The 13,013-nt window shown below is 33.7% G+C and overlaps 1 protein-coding gene across 1 annotated transcript in view; it reads left to right on the top strand.

Moving 5' to 3' along the window:
• LOC105340218 (uncharacterized) overlaps positions 1 to 13,013 on the top strand; it is a 30,036-nt gene that overhangs the window by 10,491 nt on the left and 6,532 nt on the right. Inside the window, exons 7-9 of the mRNA XM_066081604.1 lie at positions 9,920 to 10,099; positions 10,751 to 10,887; positions 11,167 to 11,209. Of these exons, the coding sequence (XP_065937676.1) occupies positions 9,920 to 10,099; positions 10,751 to 10,887; positions 11,167 to 11,209 (360 nt within the window). The remainder of the gene's footprint in view (positions 1 to 9,919; positions 10,100 to 10,750; positions 10,888 to 11,166; positions 11,210 to 13,013) is intronic.

Raw genomic sequence — 13,013 nt, 5'->3', positions numbered from 1 at the left:
ACATGTTAACAGGCGAGGAATATTTTCAAAACGTGTCGGACTTTTGTGTTGGAAAACATACACCATTTTCAGACCATAACCCACTTATATGTATCATTAAATCTGGATATAACATAAATCACAGAGAAGAAGGGAAATATGTAAGCACAGAAAAGTGGAAGTGGAACGAAGCGACCCGCAATGAATACATTCAGAACTTAAGAACCAACATTCACAGGTTCGAAAACATAGTAAATAACAGGAACCACACAACCCAAGAAGCTATAAACGATGTAATACACCAATTCTCAGATACACTGCTAAATATTGCGGAACCTTTCTGCAAATCAGTAACAGGTATACGACAGGGAGGAACCGGATTCAGATGCAAACGACGCAAAGACGCACCGTGGTTTGATACAGAGTGCAAAACGGCGAAAAGGATGTGGACCAATGCTATCTACCGGTACAATAATGAAAGGTCAATAAACAACCGAATTGAAATGTTTACGGCCAAGAAGTGTTACAAATCTATTATCCGAAAGAAAATTGCAAGCTACAAACTAAACCAAAGAGGTAAATTAAAGCAACTAAAGACCAAGAATCCCAAAGAATTCTGGAAAATATTGAGTCCAAAGGAGAAGGCGCAGCAAGTGAAAATACCACCTGACGATTTCTTCAGCTATTTTCAGGATTTGTGTTCGCGAAATGAAAGGGATGAATATGTCACCACGGAGGAAACCCAAGAAACGGACCCGATCGCAATCGCCTTCCCAGAGCTAGACGAAACAATAACCAGCAAAGAACTCGTCGATGCGGTCAAATCTCTAAAAAATGAAAAATCGAGCGGCTATGACAACATTATCAACGAGATGCTCAGTGCAGATGTGTCAACCCTTGAACCAGTGTTAAATGTGTTATTTAATTCGATATTTGATAGTGGTTATTATCCTTCAAGTTGGAAATTGGGTATTATTGTGCCGATTTTCAAAAAAGGAGATAAAATGGATCCACAGAACTACCGGGGCATAACCCTACTAAGCTGCTTGGCGAAGCTTTTCTCTCGTATCCTAAATAATAGATTACAAAGATGGGCAGAAGAAAATAGTGTGATATCTGATGCGCAATATGGGTTTAAGAAAGGCTGTAGTACTATTGATGCATTATATGTTTTAAAAAGTATCGTTGACTTTAAAATTGCAAATGGCAGTAAGCTTTTTTGTACATTTGTAGATTTTAGGAGAGCGTTTGACACGGTTGATAGAAATGCATTGTATTATAAAATGTTTAAGTTATGTATAGAAGGTAAAATGTTACGCATAATCAAATCTATGTATGATGATGTGAAAAGTTGTGTACGAGTTAATGGTAATCTTACAGATTTTTTTGAAAACAAAATAGGTGTGTTGCAGGGGGACATATTGTCACCTATGCTTTTTTCTCTATTCCTGGAAGACCTGGAAACACACTTGCACGAGAACTTGTCAGCGGGCATAGACATTGATCAAATAAACATTTTTCTGCTTCTATTTGCAGACGATTTAGCTATAATAAGCGAAACGCCAAATGGTCTACAAAAACACCTAAACACGCTTCATACATATTGTGAAAGATTGGGCCTCACAGTCAATATCGATAAAACTAAGGTGATGATTTTCCAAAAGGGTCGAACAAGAAAGGGATACAAATTTTGTTATAATAACAAAAATCTGGAAATTGTGGACAGTTTTGCATACCTTGGAACGGTTCTATCCCCAAATGACCTCTTCAATAAACATGTGAAAATAACTGCGGAAAAAACACTACAATTATATAATACGTTTATGTACAAAACTCAAAAATTGTCTCTTGATTGCAAGACAATGATGGAACTATTTGACGTGGCCTGTTCCTCGAAAATGAACTACGGAGCAGAAGTGTGGGGATATACAAATGCGAAAGACCTTGAACGTGTTCATTTAAAATTCTGTAAAAGACTGCTCGGGGTGAAAACTTCTACCCCTGCAGTATATTGTGAACTAGGAAGAAAACCATTGTTATTAACTAGAACATTACGCATAATTAAGTATTGGTTTAAAGTTTTACGCTCCCAAAATTGTCTTATGAAATCAATTTATGATTATGATCTGAAAAACATGTTATCAAGCTGGATTATTTTTGTCAAGAACACCCTATTGTCAAATGGTTTCGGTGATGTGTGGTATTACCCTGAGTCGGTAAATGAAAAAATGTTTTATGTATATTTTGAGCAAAGATTGTCAGATTGTTTTTACCAAAATTTAAGGGTAGAAATTGAAAATGCTCACCCTTTACGTCTATATAAATATCTATACTTGCCTGTACACCAGGCAGAGTATTATATGATAAACATAGGAAAGCCTTAAGTAGACTTAGATTATCTTCACATCGTCTACGAATCGAATCTGGTAGATATGATAAAAAATGTCCTATTAATGAAAGGAAATGTATATATTGTAAATCAAACGATGTCGAAGATGAGTATCATTTTGTTTTGGTGTGTGATTTTTACACGGAGTTAAGGAAATTATATATTAAGAAATACTTCTATGTACGACCAAGTATGGCAAAATTTATTGATTTACTCAATTCTGATTCTATATTTATGTTAAAAAAACTGGGTAAATATGTGTACGAATCTTTTAATAAGAGGGACAACTTTACCATCAGACGTGAATAAGCGTAAATCAAGTTTATATATAACTACTGCTTTGTTGATCTTTTCGATATTTTTTCATCCACTTTATACCTTTTATATATATTTATATAACCTGCCTTCCACCTGTACCCACAATTATTGTAAAGTACTGTTAAATTGTATGCTATGGCAATGTATGTAATGTATACGCCAATAAACTACTACTACTATTAAAAAGTTTAAGAAAAATCGCCATTTACGAGATACAGCGAATTTTTTGCCGCATATTGTGAAAAACGCAAAATCTCTATCGACGAACAAGAAATACAACACATATTTCTCAAAATTCAGAGACTGGTGTTTGAAGCATTCTTATTGTACATCTTCCAGCATCAGTGTCTACCGTAGCTCTTTTAATGGGAGGTTTGGTGCAACAGAGAGTTTCAACTTCCGTTTTTGAAGCATATTTCTACAGTATTATCTGGACTCACGAATTTTCTTTAAGTTCGAATCCATGTGAGGACAAGTTTTTATAACTAGTGCTTGAAGGAGGGAAACGTTTGTTATGAAAACCTATCAACAAAAAGGAGCCTATCAACACAGATATACTACGCAAGTTAATGGATTTCTACTCCAAAGATTTGTTTTGCAATTAGGAACATTTGTGATGTGTTTACTTGGGTTTTCCGGATTTTTCCGATTTAGTGAGTTATCAAATATTATAATGTGTGACATCAAGTGGGAAAATGCTCATATTGAAATCAACATTCCTAAGAGTAAAACATATATTTATAGAAGAGGAAATTCCGTGATTATAGCAAAGACTGGAAACGATCTGTGTCCTGTTTTTTTTGGGTTGAATAAATTTATTGATATGTTATGGTTAGAGAAAATTTCCGGAGATTAACTGTTTACAGCTATTAATTTTTTAAAATCCCGAAATGTGTATATAGCTTCAAACAAATTCAAACCTCTCTCATACACGAGAGCCAGAGAAATATTGTTATCATCTTTGAAAGAAATTGACCTTGATAGTTCCAAATTTGCGTTACATAGTTTATGCAACGGTGGTGTCACCGCTGCTGCTAATTAAAATGTGTCTGATCGATTGTTGAAAATACATGGTCGTTGGGTCACGGACAAAGCAATTAGGGCCATTCTTTATACTATACGAGGGTTGTTCGGAAATTATTGAGACATTTACTCTTACTCCCATTGGAAAAAAGATAAATCATAGAAATTTCACCAGAAAATAAACCAGTATGTTTTTTATTAATGTACAAATTTTGAAGTTAACATCATTTGTTCATTCCTGGTAAGCTAATAAAGTAGCCTACTTCCAATGACCCGGCGCAACCACAAACTCATCACAACGTCATTTTAACGTTTTTACTTGGTCCTATGTTAAAAGCACATAACAAACGAATGGAAAACATGAATAATTCTTCATTTTTCATCTTTTTTAAATTTTGAAATGGCAACAGTAAGATATATTTTCCTTTCTTGTATTTTTTGTGTGAAAGAAATCGAGTTATTTCTTCTTTTTAAAAGTCAACTTACTGGGAGCGTCTCTTACATTCATTCCGTACATATCTTAGAACTGTTAAAATAAGTTTTTAAAATAAAAAGTACTTTATATTTAGTCCATTTGTTTTAATTCTAGTTAAACAAACAGTAAATAAACCCCAATTAACTGAAGCTTTTGACCTCTTTCGATCGTATAGTTTTTCTGTAAGCAATTTCTTGGCCACAAGGTCTTCTTCCGAGATTCACACCAATTTTATGTATATTTGCTGCGCCGCTTTGACGTCAAATTTTAACAAACCGTCTTTGTCAAATTAATTGCTGGGTACATATCTAAATACTCTCTTTGTATTTCTACTCGAACACTAGTAAAACTTACACAAAAGTGAGTCACAATAAAAAGCAAAATGAACATCCTAAATTTGATTTCTGTTATCAAGAATTGTAGGTCCAACAACACTTAAGATAAAGATGTTTAAGTTTTTTAAACTCCAAAATTGTGCCTGCGCCAGGTACTCAGACCACCGACTTGTTTATGTACTGTCATAAACAAACTATTAATAATTTTGTAATATTACTTTGCTTAATTATTCGTTTAGTTTTTTTCAATGAGTATGCCAATTTTCATTAAAATTCGTCACTTAGAAAGAGAGATATTTATGTTGTCTCAATAATTTCTGAACAACCCTCGTACAAAGTCTAGTTTTCTTCAACCATAGAATTCGTGTGAAGAAAGCTTGTATTTATTCTAATTTATTCGTGTTTGGTAGTGCATCAGCGAGTCATGCAACATTTTCTTCAATTAGTATAATCGATCAGAGCATATGCTTCCATCTTTGTTGGCGTTTTCATGGTTCTTCTACTGACATAAAAGTTCAAGTCTGTGACCTCAAGTGAATATGTTTTGATTAATCACGAAATAATATATTCATTGTCAAAATCAATTTAATGTAAAATAAGACATAAATGAGCGATGTATACGATGTCTCTTATTGGTACAGTAAAACAAGCTTATAACGAAGTGCCAGAGTAGGGCAATTTTGCTTCGTTATACGCATAATTCGTTATATTCGTCAAGTTAACAACGTGTTATTAGGTCATGGAGAATAAAAATCAAATCAACTAAGTCTCTCTTCCTTTATTTCTAAAGAAAACTGATTGAATTCATAGCTCTGTAGGGCTAATCCCTACAGTTCAAACTAGTTTATCGATCGATTGAAACGTCCAGCAGCCTAAAATACTCACGAACTGGCCCCGAGGTTATAAAACTTTTCTGAGTACGATCTCGTACTCCAAATCGTACTCCGTGCTCCAAATCGTACTCCTACTCAAGATATCGAGGTTATAAAACTTTTTCATACTCCTACTCGTACTCCGGCTGAGTACAAAAATGCGATTTTCTGAGTAAGCTTTGAAGCTTTCTCAAAGTCGTACTCAAGACATTTAATCTAAATAAAATGCAGTGCAAACATATAGTATTGTTCATATTGTAACGTTGCTGTGTTATACGCTCTAATTCAATCATATTTACATGTATATGAATTAAAATGGAAAGTGTTTACCATTTTATTAATGACATATCTAGATATAAAGGAGGTGAATTTAAGAGTAAGGGCGAACTGCAACCAAGATTATCAAAATAACTTTTAGATAGTTTGCTTCATTAATTAATGTACATATACATGTATAACTACGTACAAAATACTACCATTGACTAGCTCGACTTTTTAAGAATTCTGTTTTTTGTCAAATACGACCCATACACCCCATCATTTAAAACAAAGAAATCAATGTACATGTATCGTTATTAATCAATTTCAATCAGATGTACTTGCTGGGTCCATTTTTTGATAATAGTGAAAATGTAGGTTAGTTCTAAACATTACAAAGGATGGGGGATGCATAAAAGTCTAACGTTTTCTATTACTTACTTATTAAGCAATTATCATTTATGTTGCATGCCACAAAACTTGGAGAGGGAAACATTTTATAGAATAAGCGGTAAATCAGTGGCGGAGTAAAGGAGGTCGCACCCGGCGTCCCCCCCCCCCCCCCACAGCCCTAAAAAAAATTGTCCAAATAAAGTTAAATCATACTCCTTCAGGCACAAAAAAGGTACAACTTGCGAGTCTTAATTATCTTCTTTTTTTAACTTGGGGGATTTCTCTACATTAGACTGTTTCAATAGGAAGAAAACGCGTGTGTTCAATGGTGTAACTAAAAACCCCCAGGAAAAAACATTTTGGTTACGCTGTCCTTGGGTTCAAATATGACCAGTCACCCATATACCCACCTTTAAGTAATTGGTTATACTAACTAGTGTTTTAACGACTATTCCATTGTTATTATAACATAAGCTGGTATATATAGTTATCTTTTATTAAAACTTCATTAATTTACATTGTCCCATTGAACTTGATTTTTAAACTGATTAATTTACAGTCATTCGAAAGGAAAAAAATAAAAGGATATGTTTCTTGGATTTTTACAAGACAGAGGAATTTGATGACTGTAGGTCTTAAATCTACAAACCTTTAAAGATTGTAAATAATTTTATTACTTTAAGTATACCGGTAATCACGAGAAGAAATATCTTAAACGTCTATTTAAAGACTTCTTTTTTACCCTACAAAATCTCTAGAATCCTGGAGCTTCTGGGGCCAGCTTTGCCCCCCTGGGTCACCAGCAGGACTTTGCCCTGGACCATCTGGAGGCCACAAAGCGGCCTCTCCAGACTCCCTGTCTTATACTGACGCCCCCTCTAACTTCACATTCTGGATCTACCCCTGGAACTAAATATTTTTAAGAGGAGTTGGTGTTGGTGTGTGTGAGTGGGGGGGGGGGGAGGGCGAATCCTACTTCCTGTGGTTTATCTGTACGATTGTTGTTTATTTTTAAATGTTCATAAAACAGTTACTGTCTGCATGTGGAAAATATTGGCTTATAAATCGCCTTTCCTCTCTAGGGTCAAAAACGCTGTGAAATTTAGAGTAATTTTGAACAAGGTTCATTTCTTTTTATCTCGAAATATCGATAATAAAAACTTATTTTGACAAAAAGCAATCTTACTTGGAAATATAGAAAGTAATCAAGAATCAGCAGTAAGTAATTAAAAAACGCAGGTTAAAGGGCGTTAGATGTAAACATAAAGATAATATTTCGAATTTTTAAGTTTTGTATTGGCAATATTTTTAAAATTATGACGTACATATTTGGCTTCCTAGGTGACCATACATACTACATGTAGCTGCAGAGATCTAGATGTGTTCTTTGTCTAATATAGGCCGCAACTTCTTTTTAATTTTACTGCGGGAAGGTAGAGTATCCATTCCGAACCATCTACCAGTATTTGATTTTTATTTTCCAAATATTAAAGAAATTTTACCATGGAACATCACCTACCTTACGATCTTTATTATTTATTTCGAATTAAAACATCGAGAGCATAGCCATGTCTAAGTATACGTAAGGTGAAATGCATTGTTTGGTTTAACATTTTATTATAAACGCTCGAATATAAGGATGGTGGGTCCCGGTGACCCCATAGTCTTAAGTATTATATTAGTATCTTTCTACAAATAAAATTTGGTGTTATGACATTAAATTTTATTCTTAAATACACAGTTATGGAAAAACATTAAGTATGATCGACGTATATATTCTGCTTGAGAATTCGGGTAATTTACAGTTAATTAAAAGCTTGTTTATGTAAAAAAAAAAAAAAGATTACACTTAAATTAATCATAACCAGCATGATCGAAGCTAGAATTTATGAGAGAGAGAGAGAGAGAGAGAGAGAGAGAGAGAGAGAGAGAGAGAGAGATTTGAAGGGGATTATTGTTATTCTATGCATCGATTGAAAATACATGTACTACTTAAAATTGCTTCTTCGCATTTTCATGTGAGAGATTTTTCTCTATATAGCTTAGCTGTGGGAATATTCATCTCTTAAATTGTTTAATTTTATTAGCAAGTAACTATTTAGATAATTCATATAGCTATTCCTTTTTTATCTAAAGTAACCAAATATCTATGTCAAATGCATCAAAATTAACACATGTATTTCGAATTTTAAAGATGAATAGGAAAAGGCTTGCTCAAAAATATCAATGGACGTTACTTAAGATTAAAAATGACACAGTATGTATGTATAAATTCTAAACACACATGTTCAAGCCTTGACTAAGTGAGAAAAACTTGAACCATCAATAAAACCCCACAAAAAGGGGTACAGCAACTTTAGTACACAGTTTCCTTGAACACGTTGTTTCGGTTTAACGTGGTCCTCAAATTGGAAATTTCAAAAATATTTCAATTAGTGAATTTTCTTAAACTTTCGTGCACATTCCCAAAAATATTAAAATGAGAAACTTTACGTGTGTCCTTGGCTTTTGGCATATGTTCATTGATGCAATTCCAACACCCACCCCCACCCCACCCCTTCAAGATATTAGATGTTTTTTTCTCACAAGAATTTTAAAAGGCAAATATAGTACTAAGTATGTTGCAATTAAATTGGAATACCCATATAATTTCCTTAGTGTATACTATATGAGTGTGAAAATAAACGGATTTCTCAGTATTTTTGTCATTTTCCCAAGTATATGTTTCTATTTTTGAATTAAACTCTTCCCTGTTTACCCTAATACAGGGACTGCTCATTAAATATCTTAAGAGATATCCACTTGGGGGCAGTGACTTTCCAGTTTTGTATTGGCGTCGTTTCTGACCCTTTCCTGGCATGTAAAATATCAAAATCATATGAAAGCCAGGAACACTTAAGATATATCGAACTAAATTCTATGTTGAAATACTCTCTTCATATCCGGGTAAATTCTTACTTCTTTCTTTTATATTCATATCGTTCCTTACAACATAATTAAACTTAATCGTCACATGCATGAATCACTATCTGAGTCTCATGTGTGTGTGTGTGTGTGAGAGAGAGAGAGAGAGAGAGAGAGAGAGAGAGAGAGAGATTTGACATAAACACAATTTGTTGATAATTTTACCAATTACACTGGATTTATCGTCTCTGTTGCTCAAAAATTCATAAGTTATAGATGCAGACACATCTCCATGCTTGCAGATGGAGAAGGTAATATGTACATGTAAATAATGTGTTACATTTTGTTGATAAATAATTAATCTGAATACATGTACAGTTTGCCTACATTCCAGGACTATTTACATGAAATACCGTTCTCTGTCTTTCTTCAGAGACGTAAAATTTCATCGATCGCCTTTTGGAGCATACTCCAAATAGTACTCAGCGGAGAACGTACTCCAAAACTTTTATAACCTCGGTTTTTAAAGTCGTACTCAGTGGAGCACATACTCGGAGTACGGAGTATGAGTGTGAGTACGAGTATGAAAAAAGTTTTATAACCTCGGGGCCTGGTCACTGAATTACGTCAGACTCAAATTCTCATACACAGAATCATTGGCTATTTCTTCTTAGATTCTGTTCTAAATGGACATTAACAATGATTAACTTTTAATTACTTTTTATGATTGATTCAAATAATCAATTAAAGATGCAAGTGAAAACAATTATTTTATTTATTGCATTTAGTGGCTCATACGGGCTATGAAGAACAGTGATCGCAGCATGAATCACCAATTGAATCATTAGTTTATCATTTAATTAAATAACCGTTAAGATTCAATAAATTTAGTATGCATTTGAATGCAGTTTTAAAAGAAATGCAGCTTAAGAATTTAATGCCGGTCTTGTCATTTACCGTTATTTTCTTTTAGTTAATTCAACAATTATTAATTGGAGTTGGACACAAAGCATGAGAATCTGTAAGATGAACGATACTTACCTTTTGGGAAACATAAACCTATCAAACGTTACTTCAGCTTGTTTGGGTAATAAACATGAATCTCCTTATTGGATCGGAATATTCAGAGAAAAATATTTCAACACAGACCAAGGTAATGAATTCATAGACATGTTTATGAAAAACAATTCTATATTCTTTTTTTTTAATTCCAACTCTAAATTTTGTTGGATGAGTGTTTAACTCAGTTACACTTTAAAATTAAAGTTAAACGACAAGTAAAATTTGGGATTTCTTTTCGTTTGGCGTCCGTCTGTAGGAAAAATTAATCTGTTTGTTTGTATTTCTGTGCAACTTTCTACATTCTTGGTTAGGTAAATGTGCTGTTGGGTGTAGGGTATGGCTTTTAGGACATTTTAAAACCATACCCCTCTTCCAAGGGTCATGTAATGATCAAAATATGGCGGGATGATTTTAAAATCTCTAGATTCCAACATGTTACAATAAAACGTACGTTTTTTGTCTACTAGTATAGTATATTGTAATTTGTTCAAATAACATGGAGATGTATGACCATAATTGAAGGCAACTAATTTTTTTAAGAGCATGAACCCAAGGCTATGATTATAGAATTGATACAAAAGCAAGCTACAATGTATATACCAACTATCCTAAAAAATTTTTACAGGTTTTGTCATTGGGTGGCATGTTTAATGAGTTATATTGATCTCGAGTTGTCATACAGCATCAAATTTTGGTCATTCGAATCAGGATACAAAACAAGATCAGTTTTACATGTTTGTAGGACAACCTATCGAACAATCTGCTAGAAAGTTTTTCAACAAATGTCAAAGATGCAAACTTAACAATGAAGGAGCACCTGAGTGTGAACTCGTCGGATGCGAGAAAAATCTGAAAAAATCTGATGTAATCTGCTCAGAGGTAGAATCAATTTGTTTGATTACTTTAATTTGTCATAATACTGTAGTATGATAGTTTGAGACCTTTCAATTACTTTTCCATATAATGATACTGAATTTAGATCTAGAATTAAATGTTTTGATGTTTTGATCAGGATATAATCATATTCTGATCAATAAAATTTTCAACACATTTGTGCGTTTGTTTGATGTGTAGGTAGGAGAATGAGGAGGAATAATGATTACTAGTATGCTGATGATTAAATATGTACATGTGTAAATATGTTTTTTTTTTCTAAAGCAGAGCGGTGCTACAGAAAGTTCTGAAAGCCTTTCCAGTACAGGTACAGTTTTTAATGTACGGCTGTAAATTGAATGTTATACTTTTTATAATTGAAAATACTCAAGATTAGGGCTAAACAACATACATTAGCAAATCTAAAAACTAAAAGTTTCATTAGTACACATTAAATAGGCTATCCAGGTGGCTTAAAAGATCGTGTACTGTTCATACAAGGTTACATCTATACATACATGTTAATAGGAAAGTATGCATTTCAATTAAATGCATACTATGTACTGAATTTACAATTTTCCGGCTAACGATTTCTCCCAGTACTAATAATACGTAGTGTGTGCTATATTTGGTCACGTTATGCTGTTGTCGTCATTTAACCAATGGAATTAAACGCAAAGATTCTAGCAAGTCTTTTTTTTTAAGAAAACCTTTTCTCAGACGCTTTGGACCATTTATTTTAAAGGTAGCAAGGGCCAGTTCCGGATAAAGTTCCTTTTATTGTTTTTTAAAATAAAATTGAGAGTTTTACTTGAAGGGTTATGGGTGTTGCTAAAATCCATGAAATGATTTTTAATGATAATTATTAGTCTCATGTGAAATTAGCATGCAATAAGTAGGCCCGAAATGTTAAAATACATGGGATTCAGAAGTAAAATGCGAAACTTGCGGCAATGACTGATGTGTTGACTGTTGACTGAGGCAAAATAATTCTCTACTTTTCCTTTGAATTTGGGGCGTTTCCCCACGCGACAGAAGCTGATTTTTTATGAGATGAAAAGCAATGTGTAAGAGGTCTAACTATCCCAGTTTTGTAATAATGCGAGGTCTTTTGATGCGTGTTGTTTCCGGAGGGGGGTGAAAAGGCCGGTGCTTGATTTTCAAGCACATGTGTAACTTCGAGGTAAACAAAGTCTCACGCCTTGCTGGATGCACGTGTGTATTTTGCTAGAAAATTGTAAATGAAGCGTTGTTTAAAAGGATGTCAAGAGGATTTTTTTCCTGAAGTTTTTTTTTATTCTTAATCTGTATATAAAGTTGTGCAATTTTGGTAAGAATATATAGTAAAATTTAATACTGTAATGCAACCATAATATGATAGGGTCGATATCTTAGAAAAACCACTATGAATAAAATTTTACTCGTTCTGATCAGTACTTTTTCTTAGAGATTTGTTAATGGCTATATGACGAATGAATTGAGGGTAATTATGCTGAATAGGAACTGAGGAAAGTTTGGGTTAACCACAGTTCTGAAGACACACATTCCCTGGCTACATTGAATTGTATAAAAAAAGAGGAATTTTCCCATGCCACTAAAAATAAAAACGATAGCTTTGGATATATTCATGTGTTTGACACTGATCGATTACAGATAACTTGATATAGATCATATTAATATGTTTTACGGTGCTACCGTTCTGGCGAGCGCAGCAAGAATTACACATACCTTGCATCATTGTCAACCTAGTGTTTTTTAGGTATCAACGAACGTCAACGAATTTTTGAGAGTTTATTTTTCTACAATAAGTATGCCGGGGCAAATGTACTAATTTTAATGGTCATGATACATACAGCACAACCCCCTACCCCGAGAGAGAGAGAGAGAGAGAGAGAGAGAGAGAGAGAGAGAGAGAGAGAGAGAGAGAGAGAGAGAGAGAGAGAGAGAGAGAGAGAGAGAGAGAGAGTGCTCGTTTCCTGTTTGTAGGTGTGTAATTTCCCACTTTTAAATTTAATGGTTTGACTACTAGTATATGCAATATATACATAATTTTTTTAACTGTTTATTTTTTCTCTTTATTCCTTTTTATTAGCTCACCTGAGCTGAAAGCTCAAGTGAGCTATTCTGATCAC

The sequence above is a fragment of the Magallana gigas genome, chromosome 4 (genome assembly GCF_963853765.1).
Source record: "Magallana gigas chromosome 4, xbMagGiga1.1, whole genome shotgun sequence".
Classification (NCBI taxonomy): Eukaryota; Metazoa; Mollusca; class Bivalvia; order Ostreida; family Ostreidae; genus Magallana; species Magallana gigas.
This window is presented reverse-complemented; position numbering and strand designations above follow the sequence as displayed.